This window comes from Pipistrellus kuhlii, unplaced genomic scaffold (genome assembly GCF_014108245.1).
Source record: "Pipistrellus kuhlii isolate mPipKuh1 unplaced genomic scaffold, mPipKuh1.p scaffold_m20_p_12, whole genome shotgun sequence".
NCBI lineage: Eukaryota > Metazoa > Chordata > Mammalia > Chiroptera > Vespertilionidae > Pipistrellus > Pipistrellus kuhlii.
In genome coordinates, this window is record NW_023425427.1 from 4771679 (window position 1) to 4786118 (window position 14440).

The 14440-nt window shown below is 34.4% G+C and overlaps 1 protein-coding gene across 4 annotated transcripts in view; it reads left to right on the forward strand.

Moving 5' to 3' along the window:
- CNTRL (centriolin) overlaps positions 1–14440 on the forward strand; it is an 87261-nt gene that overhangs the window by 23493 nt on the left and 49328 nt on the right. For 2 of the 4 annotated variants that reach the window (XM_036432862.2, XM_036432863.2), the window contains 7 exons: positions 276–332; positions 2290–2409; positions 3794–4022; positions 5390–5499; positions 7750–7944; positions 12643–12796; positions 13871–14091. In XM_036432862.2, coding sequence (XP_036288755.1) covers positions 276–332; positions 2290–2409; positions 3794–4022; positions 5390–5499; positions 7750–7944; positions 12643–12796; positions 13871–14091 — 1086 coding nt within the window. Of the gene's footprint in view, positions 1–275; positions 333–2289; positions 2410–3793; positions 4023–5389; positions 5500–7749; positions 7945–10798; positions 10963–12642; positions 12797–13870; positions 14092–14440 lie in introns of those variants that run through there. The other 2 variants (XM_045579875.1, XM_036432867.2) reach the window with 2 other exon arrangements.

A 14440-nucleotide genomic window follows, 5' to 3' on the forward strand; every position in this document is an offset into this window, starting at 1 on the left:
AAAATGAGGGTGACTTATGTGTCCTGCCAGTCTCTCAGAGTTGTGAGGACTTAATGAATGTGAAAATAATTTGAAATGAATCCAGCTAAGTAATGGAAGGTGGTAAATCTGTAACTCGTAGAATGATAATAAAATATGTCCATGTAAGAACAATGCAAGTACTAATAACTATCTTTTTTAGGTAAGTTGTCAGTAAAGAGCCATTTACATTATTACAGCCTCACTCTCTAGATTTCTTCAAGCGATGGTTTCTGTTTGCTTCTTTCTCCATTTAGCTTTTGTCTTGGTTTCTTGCAGACACTTTTCTGCTGATTCTTTATTCTTCCTTCAAGGTAGCTCCTTCAGGACTGAATTGTACACTATGTTTTTCATGGTTTGCATGATAACTTGTATTAATATGCTTGTGTACATTTTAAGTTTTGAAACTGGCTTGTCTGTCCAAGAAATGTGCTTGTGTATGTTTGTGGTTTTTGTTTTTTTTTGTTTTTTTTTTTTTTTAATGAATGTATATATAGGAGAGTGACTTTGAATGTTGGGGGAAAGAATTTGTATTATTTTCCTGTTGGTAAAAATGTTAGCTTCAGTCAGCTCTTGATTATCCACAGCTAATACTATGACTAGCCTACTTCCCAGGTCCTTTGACTCCTAATTTGCTCTTATTTATGTATTTTGTCAATGGGAATTTATTGAATGTTTACTGTATGCTAAACCTAATGCCATAAAAAACACAAAGGTGCTTTAAGATGCATAGAGTATTTATTATTATTTGCCTGCAGAGACCAGTCCATGCATTCTCCATGGTTCCAGTCATATTTGCCATTGTTTGGCCCTATTGCCAGTGATCTTTAGGAGAGAAGCCCAAGATTAGTTGATACTGTTGGTTGTGAGTTGCTTTCTTGAAACTTGAAGACTTATGAGCATTCACTGGAAGAGCATCAATGTGGGAAGTGTGCTAGAAACCCTGCAGCAGGACATTGGAGGCAGCATAGTAAATAGGCAGTGTTAGGTTTTAAAACAGGATACTTAGAATTGAACTCTGCCTCTTCCACAATATGCTGTGCAATTGGGCAAGATATTTAACCTCTCTGTGCAGCTTTTATAATCACATAAGGTACTTGTGAAGACTCAGTGAGAAATCACAGGTAATATGCTTAGCACAGGTCTGGCACATGGAGACACTCGATCAAGATTACCTCTTATCCAGCTTAGCATTACTTTCCTTTGATGGATAATCAGGAGGTGACTGTAAGTTAAATCATGCACGACTTTGATTCCCTGGGCCTTGTAAAATGTTTATATTTGTTTATTTTTTATTCTCTTGAGCTTGCAGTTTTATATGAATAGAGTTTTTATGCATGGTTTTTGGTCTGGTATCTACTATCAAACTCTGGCCCCCCCAAAAAAAAGTGCAAATCACTTAGTAGACCTTTGAAATGAACTCAAAGGATCGGCGTAATAGAAAGGGAACTGGTACTGATAGTTAATAAACTATTTAGCTTCTGCCACTAATCTAATATGTGACTTTGACAAGTCAGTTCACCAATCTGGGACTCAATTTTTTAATTTACAAATTTAGAGAATTAGGTTGGATCATTTTTTAAAATTCTAGCTCCAAAAATTTCTAAGAATAACTAAAAAGTTATATATATAGTAGAATTACTTTATTCAAAATTTAATGTTACATATTTGGATCTGATTGATCTTAATTCACATACCTTACCCTCTATTACAAAGAATATTATTCTGAACACTTAAAACTGAAATGCCATTTGCAAAAGTATTACAGCAATAGCAGTAGAGCAGTTAAAACCAAACTCTTAGTTTCATCCTTATTATTTCTCCTCCTGATTCCTTTATAATTGATGTTAAGTAACATTTCCTTGCATGATTTGAAGCTATCATTAAAATCATAGAGTGAGTTAAATTAGTGCTAATTATTGGGAAATCAGGAAGCAAGTACTTAACAGACTAGTTACTTAAAAAATTGATACAGAGGTATTTTCATGTTTGGATAAGGCAAATTTTTAAAACCTTCATTCATTGTATCCTGTAATAGCATATAAACTTCAAAGGTCTTTTATGTGATCTCTTATTAAGTGATACTTTTGTATTTCCTTATTTATAATACTTTAAAATTATGATAGGATGCTCTGAATGTTGTGCTATTTGCTGTGGGGTTTAAAATAATCTACTAATTATGATTAGAACCATTGTACCATTGTACCTTTGTACCTTTATACTAACTTACTGACACTATGTATATTGTCTCATATCAAATTGGGCCAATAGCTAAAACAGAAGACCATGGAACTAACGCGAGCATGTCAGAAACAGTATGAGCTGGAACAGGAATTGGCCTTTTATAAAATTGATGCCAAATTTGAGCCACTAAATTATTATCCATCAGAGGTGAGTTGTTTTAACCTTTCAGTAATCCAAAGTTAAAGCCAGCATATAGTGGGGCAAGAAGAGGGCAGGTGTTAGAGACTTTCAAGGGAGTTTATCAATAATCACTATTTTCTTGTTATGAGGGCATCAGCAGAGTAAATATATTTTGGTTGAATCTGAGAATTATTTGGCTCAGAAAGTAGAGCAGTATCAAAAAAAGGTAAAAAGCCCAGAAGGATCTTTACCTACAGCTGTATTTATAGCCCAAAGCAGCTTTCCAACCCTCAATTACCTCATTCAAGAGTATGGCTGATCATCTCCCTTAAACCTAAACTTCCAGAAAAAGTACATTGCCTGCTGGACAATCATGGAATAGTCATTACTATACATTGTTCAATAATCATTGATCCAGTATTAGTCAACCATTATTTATACAAATGCCATAAATATTATTTCAAAAGAAAAAAGCAGCTTACCTTCTAAGAGCCAGTGATTCCAACCAACATCATATTCTTTAATTAAAAATGCAGTTATTAAAATCTATTAAACTGAGATTTTACTTATATATCAGCCAAGAAACCAAGATAAAGTACCTAGATTTCTGATTTGAAAGAGCACTGCTAAAAATTACATAACTGAAGGTAGTTCTTTTATCAATTAAAGCTCACCTTTCAGAAATAAGAGATATCCTTGGAGACCAGTTTTTGCTCTAATTTTTTTTTTGTTTATTAAGAATGAAAGAATAGCCCTAACTGGTTTGGCTCAGTGGATAGATCATTGGCCTGTGGACTGAAAGGTCCCAGGTTTGATTCCAGTCAAGAGCATGTACTTTGGCTGCAGGCACATCCCCAGTAGGGAGTGTTGCAGGAGGCAGCTGATGGATGTTTCCCTCTCATTGATATTTCTAACTCTCTGTCCCTCTGCCTTGCTCTCTGTAAGAAATCAGTCATTCATATATATATATATATATATATATATATATATATATAATTTTTTTTCTAAGAATAAAAGAATAGCCTGGCTGGCATAGCTCAGTGGTTGAGTATCAACCTATGAACAAGGAGGGTCAAGGTTTGATTCCCCGTCAGGGCACATGCCTGGGTTGCAGGCTCTATCCCCTATAGGGGCAGCCAATCAATGATCTCTCATCAGTGATATTTCTAAATCTGTCTCCCTTTCCCTTCCTCTCTGAAATCAATAAAAATATATATTTTTAAAAAGAATAATATATATATATATATATATATATACATACACACACACATATATATATATATATATATTTAACTTCTAGGCTTGTAGGATTATAATTTAGGCAGTTCTATTATATGTTACACTAATAAAATGAATAATGTCACTTGACTGCTTATTAAACCATATATCTGTTCATTTATTTTGCTTTTAGTATGTTGAAATTGATAAAGCCCCAGATGAAAGCCCTTATATTGGCAAATCCAGATATAAGAGAAATATGTTTACCAGAGAAAGTTACATTATTGATAGAGCCCAGCCAATAAAGATCAAGAAGATGGAGCCAGATGAAGGGGAACAACCTATAAATGAGCAGAAGAACATGAGAGCCCATATGTCACTGGACATACAGCTGGAAGACAAAGAAAGAAAAATAAGTGCAGGTTTTAAAAAGTTATTTTAAATTCTTTAAAAATATAAAAACGTTGAATGTGTAGGCAAATTGTGTTTTACTAGTATATTCTTTTACTTAACATGCTGAGGGCATTTATTAAGTTGTTATTTACATCAAAAGTTTAAAAACAAAAGTAGTGATTTATTGAGCAGATTTTTTTAAAAAAAATTCTATTATGAGAGTAATTTGATGGGAATATATTCAGGGGTACAAGAATGCTTAAATCTGCTCCTGCCAACAGATCCTTCTCACCATTGGAGCTATAAATTCAAAAGCCTAATTAGTAATACTTGATGCCAGTGAAGTACCACTTTATTACTATTCATGTAGCCAAAACCTAAAGCAGGGCTTTGGATAAGCTGGATCAGTGCAATCTCCTTAGGCTTGAGCCTGAGGCTGGCCTGTGACTCTTCCCAACCTGTCCCACATTCTACCTCCTCAAATTTCTCTCCTACCCCCCAAACCCCAAAACATCTAATTCAGGGGATCTCACCACCTCCTGACAAGTCACAAAGAAGTAGTCAATCTAACAGGGCACTTAGATACTCTGATAATGACAAATTTTGAGTCCACTTACCCACTCAGCTGCATGGATATGAAAGAAGGAGAAAACAGACCTGATTTCATGCATCCCACTAGTAACGATGGCCCATTATGGGGCTTTCACCATCTTCTCTTGGTTGATAGCTAAATGGAAAATATGGAATGCCAGTAGTGGTTGACTTGGAGAGGGAAGAAAAGAGACTGAGTAGTCCATGTCTAGATATATACTATATTCCAGGCTCCAGAGGGGAAAACAAAAGTAAGTTAAACATTGTGCAGACTAGCTTTAAGGGGCTCATCATTTAATAGGAGTCATGGAGAGAGGGAGGGAAGGAAGTTGGAAATGTGAGGTAGAAGATAATTGATTTGAGATCACTTTAGCTGAGAAAGACTCTTCAGTGGTGAATTTCTTGATATTGAGTCCCTCTAACACAGGTTTTTAAAAATAGCTTCAGCCTAATTATAACTTAGGATGTGTAAGTGCATATTCACCAATAAAATTCTTATTCTCCCAACAGTTCTTTAGTGTTTAAATTATCCAATAAAGCTCCTTTTATGTTAAGAACTTCACAAATTAAAGGATTGATTATAGTTATATAGCACATCATGAAACGATTCCAAAGATTAATCGAGAGGAAAACCATCATTGGAAATTTACTTTTTTTTATTCCTGTGATATACTAGTATAATTTAATATAATCTATAACTTTAACTGGGGGAAGGAGGTTATTGTGAATTTTAAAAATTTGGTAGAACTTTGAAAATTTAAGATTTTTCTTGTGTGTGTCTGTGTGCATGGTTTTAAATTTGCAGCACAAACTCGACTATTGGAACTGCATGATGAAATAGAAAAAGCAGAACAACAAATTTTAAGAGCTACTGAAGAATTTAAACAACTGGAAGAAGCTATACAGCTTAAAAAAGTATGTAAAAGCAAAGCAGCAATGCTAAGAGGACATATAAAAAATGAACTGCATTTTATACCTTCAAAAACCTGTAAAACAATTCTTAAATTAGTGCTGCCTAGTTAATTGTGGAATAACAGATTTCAGAGTCAGATACGGTATTAGCATTTCCAAATCTTGATGACATCCTATTAGCATTTATAATATAGAAATAAATTACTTATGATTTATGTAAAAAGATGTATTTGGTCTACTTTTACTATAAGAGCACCTATATTACCCAGGGAAGTTGCTTCTTGATATACCTCCTAATTTAATTAAGAACTCCTTACCTTTAAGATTCTGGGATCTAGATTAAGAGCCAGAAGACATTTCTACTACGCTATGACCATTATCGAGCAAGCAGCAGAAATGTAAATAATATAAGATACGGTGTATAAAAATATGGAAGTGATACAGTCAGAAATTACAAAATGTGTTATGAAGAAGTAAGCAATTCAGACTCATGTTGTAATTGCATAGGGAGAAAATTCAAACAAGGAAGTATTAAACATTTTAGTTTTTAAGAGTGTAAAAGGTTTTAGTTATTTGCAACTTTTAAAAATCAATATTTTAAAATTTTGATGGTAATTGCATTCATTACTATAAAGGTAGGACAAGAATGTAAAATCCAAATTGATTCAAGTTTATTGGAAACTTACTGTATAGCAATTGCTGACTGGCCCCGAGTAAATGAGCAAAACAGATATGTGTCCCTTCATCATGGATAGGAAATAGATAAGAAGCAAGTAAAAAAGTAAAAAAAGAAATGTATAGTTAAACCATATAAGTATTGTAGGAAAAAAATAGAATTAAAAGAGACAATAAAAAGGATATAATTTAAATTGTGGGGCCTCACAAAGTCCTCTCTGAAGAGGTGACATTTAGGCTGAGACCCAAAGGATGAGAGAAAACCAGCAAGACAGAGTTAGGAGACAGGTATTTCAGGCAGAGGTGACAATTTGTGTAAAGATTTTCAAACTAAAAGATTCTACAGCAAGCATGTCAAACCTGTGGCTGGTGGGGTGCATGCTTGCTCTACTGCCCGAGGGAGTATAGTGGAAAATGAGGTTAAAGTCCATGCCAGGCTTCATAGGCCATTTTAAGGGGTTTGAAGTTGTTCTCATTGTAATGGGAAACCTTTGAAGGACTTTAGGTAGTAGAGAGGCTGATCCTACTTGTATTTTTATAAGAGCATTCTGGCTACTGCAAGAGTGAAGTGAGAGGTGGAAAGAATAGAGTTTTGTGCAGCTGTTAGGAGGCTATTTATACAGGCAAAAGTTAATAATGGTGTAGACTAGGAAGGCGATGGTGAGCTTGGAGAGAAAGCACTGATTATATTATAGGTAAAATTTGGCAGTAGAACTGACTGAGAGGTCTTAAAGATTGATTGAAAGTGGGAGATGGCCCTGACCAGTGCAGTTCGGTGGTTGAAGCTTCCCTCCTCCTCACTCTACGCCGAATGGTCTCCAGTTCGATTCCTGGTCAAAAGCACATACCTTGGTTGCAGGTTAAGTCCCAGGGTATGTGTGGGAGGCAACCAATTGATGTGTCACTCACATTGATGTTTCTCTCCTCTCCCCTCTCTCTTTTCTCCCCCCTCCACCAACTCCCCATCCCCTGCCCTCTTCCGCTTTTCTAAAAATCAGTGGAAAAAATATCCTCCAATGAGAATTAAAAAGAAAAGGAAAGTGGGAGATGAGGTGAAAGGAGCTAACAAGAATGATTTTAATAATTAAATAAGAATGTTTTATAATAGTACTGGCTAAAGTTTTATATAGCAAATTGATAGATGTAAATAATGGACATAATTTTTAAACAAAATGTGCTTGGTAAAAGTAGTTATTTTAAATGAGTATAAATCTAAATTTTTCATGATACTATTAATTTGCCTCACATGCTAATAACAAGAGTAAGTATAAAGTAAGTACTGTATAAAGTCAGGTACTATTAATACTTTACAAGTTGCTTATACTAGAGTGACAACTTTATTTTTATCTACTTATTTTATAAAAGTTTATTAGTTTTCATAAACTTTTATAAAATAAGAGTTTCTACATATACAGAGCATAAAAGTATAAGATATAAATGCCTAGATAACTCCTATATTTTACTGTTATTTAAATAACTGATAGAGCATAGAATACCTTTAAATTCTAAAAATTCTTTAAACTTGTAAATCAGTAATGCCATCCTCTGTTAATTGTGTGTTGTGGTGTGGGGGATTAGGTTTCAGAAGCAGAGAAAGACCTTCTTTTCAAGCAGTTGAGTGATAGGATACAACTTCTAAATAAATTACGCCAAGAAGCTCTGGATCTAGAAATGCAGTTGGAGAAACAAAGGCAAGAAATGGCTAAAAAGCAGAAGGAGATCAAAGACCTTCATATAGGCATAGATAGCTTGGATTTCGAAGACCCAAAACATGTAAGTAAATGAAGACATTTTGGCTTATTCTATGGTGACTAGAATAAAATTTTATCTACATATTATGTTTCATAATTTTTAGCCATAGAATCCTTTCTGAAATTCTTTTTTTTAGTTTAATGTACGAATTTGAGTAATATATATATTTTATATGTGTATATATAATATATGTGTTGTATATACGGTATACATATGTGTATTTGTGTGTATATATACACATACTTATATATAAAAATATGTATGTGTATTTTTACACATACCCACAACAACTTCGGGTTTGAAGAAGGTAGCTTTCAGTAGAATGAGGATTACCTTAAGTGGTTGAATTTCATTATATTTCAAGTCAAGAGAAACCTGCTCCATGGTGCACTCTAAACTTCTTATCCTTTCTTTCTTTTTGCCTCATTTTTTTCTTTCTGAAGAGCTAGGTGGTGAGATAGAAGAATAGAAGTGGGTTTAGAGTCCTTTTTCTATCTCTTCTTTAAGTTTTTACATAAATATTCCACTAAAGTAGGGGTGTCGAACTCAATCAGAGAAGGGGCCAAAATCTAAAATCCAGCCTAAATCGCGGGCCGAATGGTTTACTGAACAGTCATAAACTGTCATTGTGATGGAAACGCAGTGGAGTGCAGTGATGACAGCGCGGTGCGGGCCACATTGCAAGGCCTGGCGGGACGGATTTGGCCCTCGGGCCTTGTGTTTGACACATGTGCACTAAAGCTATTTATTGTTTAATATTTTGTTTTGTCTTTAAAAAGGAAACATTTTTCTAGAGTATGTATTCCTAAAATGTGGCCAGAGGTGGTCAGGTATCTGGATGATGGAGTTAGGTTCTTGTCTCTTTTTGTCTCTACTGTGAGACATCTTACTAATGGCTTATAGTTTAGCCAATATTTATACAATAGAAGTGAAATTTTTTTTCTGCATATTTTAATAATATACTTTGAATAAAGGATGCTTTTAAAAAATATTAATATCTCTGGATCAAGCCAAAACCGGTTTGGCTCAGTGGATAGAGCATCAGCCTGCAGACTGAAAGGTCCCAGGTTTGATTCCGGTCAAGGGCATGTACCTTGGTAGCAGGCATCCCCAGTAGGGGGTGTGCAGGAGGCAGCTGATCGAGGTTTCTCTCTCATTGATGTTTCTAGCTCTCTATCCCTCTCCCTTCTTCTCTGTAAAAAATCAATAAAAAACATTTTTTTAAAAAAGATCTCTAGATCAAGAGAAATCATAGAATTTAACATGGTAAGGACAATGCACTATAATTGCTTTAAATATTTGACAAGTTTTTAATTATTCCTTTAAATATTTTTGTTAGATATTATAGATATTTTTTGTAGACCAGCTAATTTTAACAAAAGGTGACCTTATCACCGTAGACTTAAGGTCTTTTCTAACAAAAGCCTAAGACTTAGTATTAAAATTGAAACCAAAAGTCTTGATTATTTTAAATAATTTTTGATATATGAAATACTAGAGGTTTTGAATAATATGTATAATATGTTCAGTATTGTATTACTTTATTGTACTTATTTATTCAGAAGTCTTACCACCCCATGTGAGGCCCCTGAGGATTGGAACTGTATCCCCAGGACCAGCCCTATGTTTATGCATGCTTGCATCAAAGAAAGTAGGAAGGAATCTGCTTATAGGTACTACCTCAGGCTCCTTTGTTGCCTCTTCAGTTTTGTGATCTACTTATAACCTAGATTGTAGTTCACTTTCAATAAATGACTATGATGTTCCTGGCAGACAGGGAGTCTAATGCTCACTGTATTTATGTAAAGAATTACATACTGGAAGGAGTAAAATGAGAAGTAGGAATGGTATCCAAGTTTTGAAGATAGTCAAAATCAATTTGTGTTAGTGAGGATGAAACATAGAAACCAGATTTAAGGTTCCTTTTTAGTATTGTTAAAACTACTGTATGTTAGTTCCTAAGGTTTCCACTTTAGTCTGAACACCAGAGGATGTGTCTTTTTAATTTGCTCACCAGAGGGAGCAACTTTTTCTACTAGCACAAAGTCACCTTATTGGCTAGTGTTAGACACCCCATTTTAGGCTACAAATATGAACATTTTAGCAAAAGGGATAGAATCCCTGCAAGAGTGGGATCCCTGCATATTTTTTTACAGATGTGGATAGGCTTTTATTCAATTAATTTTTATCTAATTAGATGAGGTATCTTTCTGAATAGCATATATAATTTAAAAGTAAAAACTTGAGAGATTAGAAAACAGTATATGATTCTGAGATATGATGGAAAGCAAATATATTAAGTCCCAAAAATGTCTTACATAGTGCTGGTTTTTGCATATACTGGTGAGGAACTTTATCATAGCATTCTTATATCTGGTGACTTTTCTTTTTTCATTTGCAGAAGATGAGAATATGATTTAGAAAAATTAAATGATTTCCCACACTCACCCATTTAGGAAGAGGTAGAGCCCATGCTTATTCTGTTACAATGACCCTCTTCCCAAAGGAATTAAAGGTCTAAAGAGATTAATTATTTTTAACTGGGTTTAAGTCAGGTTTTCAACAAACATAAACATTTAACTAGTTTCAAAAGAAAAACATTAAAAATCAAATCTTCTTTTGGTTATTTAAAATGGTCATAGCTAGTAGCATATAAGTCACAAGAGCAAATAATAAAGGAGGATTTATATAGCTCTTCCCTATGTGGCCAAGCCCTGTGGAAGCAAACGGCAACTATTCTCTGTGGGGATTTAGCCTGAAGTAAGCTTTTGCAAAGAGTGTGCGTGATTGGCCCTCGGGAGCTTCCTGTGTTGTGGGACCAACGGAGGCTGCTCATGATTGGACCAGCTGGGCTGCCACTTACTTTAGACCCGGAACGTGGTTTGAAGAGCTGGGAAGTTACAGAGACGGAGGCGTTTACAAAAATGTGGCTGTCAGAGAGGGAAGTGCACTTAAAATTTGAAGACATTGGAAAGCGTTCCGCCCACAATTTCCTTGTTCTCAACGGCTCAGTTTTAACAGGACAAATTCTAAGTTAAGGTAGGAGCATTTTCTCTCTACAAAGGGCTTAAAAAGAGGTGGAGTCATGTGTAAGTTCCTGTTTTTACAATAATTCTTTTGTGAGCTTTTGCTTCCATGTGTAATGCAAATCATGGGCATACTGAACCAACGTTTTGTCCTGCGTGTAAAAAGATTTCAGTTAACATTTTAATGGTGAATTTTAAAGATTTATTAATAGATGAATGCAAGAGTTTTTTTGTTTTTTCATTCTGTCCTGAGCCATAAAAAATCCTAAATTTCCTTAGGATTTAAGCTGTACCTGCAGTTACTTTTTCAGAAAGATTTTGGATGGGTATTTTGGAAATGGGTGGAAAAAGAAGAGTTTTGAAAAGCCCATCAAGTTTTACCAGTAGTACATTTAAACCCTTCTGATCAAGCTACCATTCATTCGTTCTTGTCTTTGGAGGCAACGGACTTCTAAACTTGAAAAATGTTCATTTATAATCAATTGAGTCTTGGAGTTTGTTGTTTAGACTGTAATTTAGTTTTTTCTCGATAACTTGATTTATTATTCTTTTCCTCTGATGGGGGAAGGAGGTTAGAGCCTTTGAGGTGTTAGTGAGAGGGCAAAGATTCCCTGGGTAATTGTTTTGTTTCCATATGAACAGTCTCCAGATAACCTGGGCAAGTCATTTGATGAATCTGAGACGTAGTTTTCTCATGTGTAAAAGGAAGAGTTTGACTGCTCCCTAGTTATCAGTTTTCTCCCTCCCTGTCCCCCAGCACACCTGAGAAATACAATCCAATCTTTTCAGTTACCAGTAGCTCTCTAAATTGATTCCTGTCAGAGTGTGAGATGGTCTATGGGTGTGAAAGCTCTGTTTTCCACCAGGTGGATATGTAGTTAGTAGAGGAGTTTACCTCCAGAGGGCTGGTCCTCCATCTTGAGAATCACTGGGTCTAAATAGGCTTTGAGGTCCCTCTGAGCTCCCAGTTTATGGAACCTAAAAAAAAAAAAAAAAAAAAAAAAAATGTGTCGTGTAAGGAATTGAAAAGAAACTTGAGTTTCAAGTAAGTTTTCATTTCATGTCCCTATTCTATAAACAAATCTTTTTTAAAAGTACATATGTTGTACAGTGAGGAGGAGGTAAGGGCAGAGGGTGGGGTGGGAACCAGGTAGAGGGGAGCTATGGGGGGGGGGAAAGAGGAACAATTGTAATAATCTGAACAATAAAGATTTAACTTTTTAAAAAATATATATGTTGTTTTCATTTAAAAGATATCACTTTTTTATTTTAAAAATTATTTTAAATATACAAAACTCATTTAAAAAAAAACAAAAACAAAAAAACCTCTTGTAATCTTTCCACCCAGATATATAATTCTTGTTAACATTTGGAATATATTATTTTTCTAGATGTATATATAATCAATTAACTTTTTGGAAACCTTTTTAAAGAGACATATTTTAATGCAGTTCATTGAACTCTGAGCATTACCTACTCGCTATGCCCTTACCCTCTTTTATACACAATTTGCTCATCTCTAAAATGGAGGAGGTTCCAATATCAAGTCAAATGAAAACTCATGTGAAAAAAACACACAGCCTGACACACAACATATGCAAATTATTTCATTTTATTTTTCCAGTTTTTCTTTAGAAATGTTAAGGATTATTATTTTTAAAAGTTTTTTGAATTTGCTTGTTTTTCAATTCAGTGCCATATGAAGGCTCAGAAAAGGGGTAAAGAACAACAGCTTGACATTATGAACAAGCAGTACAAACAACTTGAAAGCCGTTTGGATGAGATACTTTCTAGAATTGCTAAAGAAACTGAAGAGATTAAGGACCTTGAACAACAGCTTACTGAAGGTGAGAATTTAAGTTGATTTAAAGATAAATTAGTTTTAGTATTAAAAACAAATGGCACCCAGGCAAGCATTAATCTAGATATTAGCTAAATATGCTTCAGCTCTTAAGTGCTAGTATTTGATAGGGAAATATTGACACAGTACACAGTATATAATAAAAAAAATTTAAATTTATTTAATTTTGTGTTGATGTCCTAGTGAGTCAGGTCATTGCAGACAGTAGGCAGGACGTTAGCTACATGATCATGATAAACTCTGGCATGGGATTGTCTTCCTCAAGGCATAAAATCCTTTCAGGAGCAAAGAGCCCATTGATTTCAGAGTATTCAGTGTCTAGTTACAAGGGGAGTGTAGAAAGAATTTTAGGATCTACTTTTGCAATGCAAATTTAAATTGTGACATTGCCATTGTGGAAGGGGAGGATGAAAGGTTATAGTGGTGAGAGCCTCCACTTGGCATAAGATCCCAGTCCCTGTTTTGCCATTATCAGCTGCATGACCTGGGACATATTATTATTGTCTACGTCATTAGTTGTTGGGAAGATTAAGTGAGATAATGTTCATAAAGTGCCTGGCACATACTAGGTACCTAATGTATGGTTGGGGATAATTTTTATTTTTATTTTTATTTTTTTGTCTTTAGGATTCATGTTTATATTCACAGTCTTGGATTAGTCTTGTTTGTTGAGTGGCTTTTATTTTGTATATCTAGCAGCAATAACTCAGTTTGTGTACATTTTTAATTTTATTTGGAAATGATTACTTTAAACTTTTTACAGCAAGAATTAAGCATTTTATAAGCAATGATCACTGAATATGCTATTTTTATTGTATACCTGCTTAATACTACTGTACTAGAGATAATAAGGGGAAAACTATTATATCTTGAAAAAGAAAAATAAGGTAGTAGGAAATAATTGAAACCTTATTAGATTTACAATCTTAGCTGGTAACAAGTAACTAAGGAGTCTAAATGCGGTATTATTTATATTCGATATATCTTGAAAGCATCTTCTTATATACACTATTACCTCCCCCCCCCCCCCTTTTTTTTTTTTTTTTTTTTTTTGTCTTAGGCCAAATAGCAGCAAATGAAGCCCTGAAGAAGGATTTAGAAGGTGTCATCAGTGGGTTGCAAGAATACTTGGAGACTATCAAAGGCCAGGCAAGTCAGGCCCAGAATGAGTGCAGGAAGCTCCAGGATGAGAAAGAGACGTTGCTGCGGAGACTGACTGAGGTTGAGCAGGAGAGGGACCAACTGGAAATAGTTGCCATAGATGCAGAAAATATGAGGAAGGTATGATTTGTTTTTTTCTTTCCTGTTTTCCCTTGCCTCAGAAATAGATGATGTCCAAATTAAGTAAGCTAAACAAGTTAGCAGCAGTGCTAGTATAAGTGGCAAAAAGTATTAGTGGCTATTTAGTCTTGTTTTTTCCCTTTAGTTGTGATACATTTGGAATTATTGTTTTCCTTTACTAAGAATGGAAGCTTATTTTAGCTGAGTTTCTGTTCCTGAAAGACATTATCAAATAACTCTAACTAATATGAAGTTGTGGCTATTATAAATGTGGTATTAAATGTTCATATTTTATTATTTAAGTCCTAAAATTAAGTACAATAATTTTTCTTTTTTTTGTCATTACTTC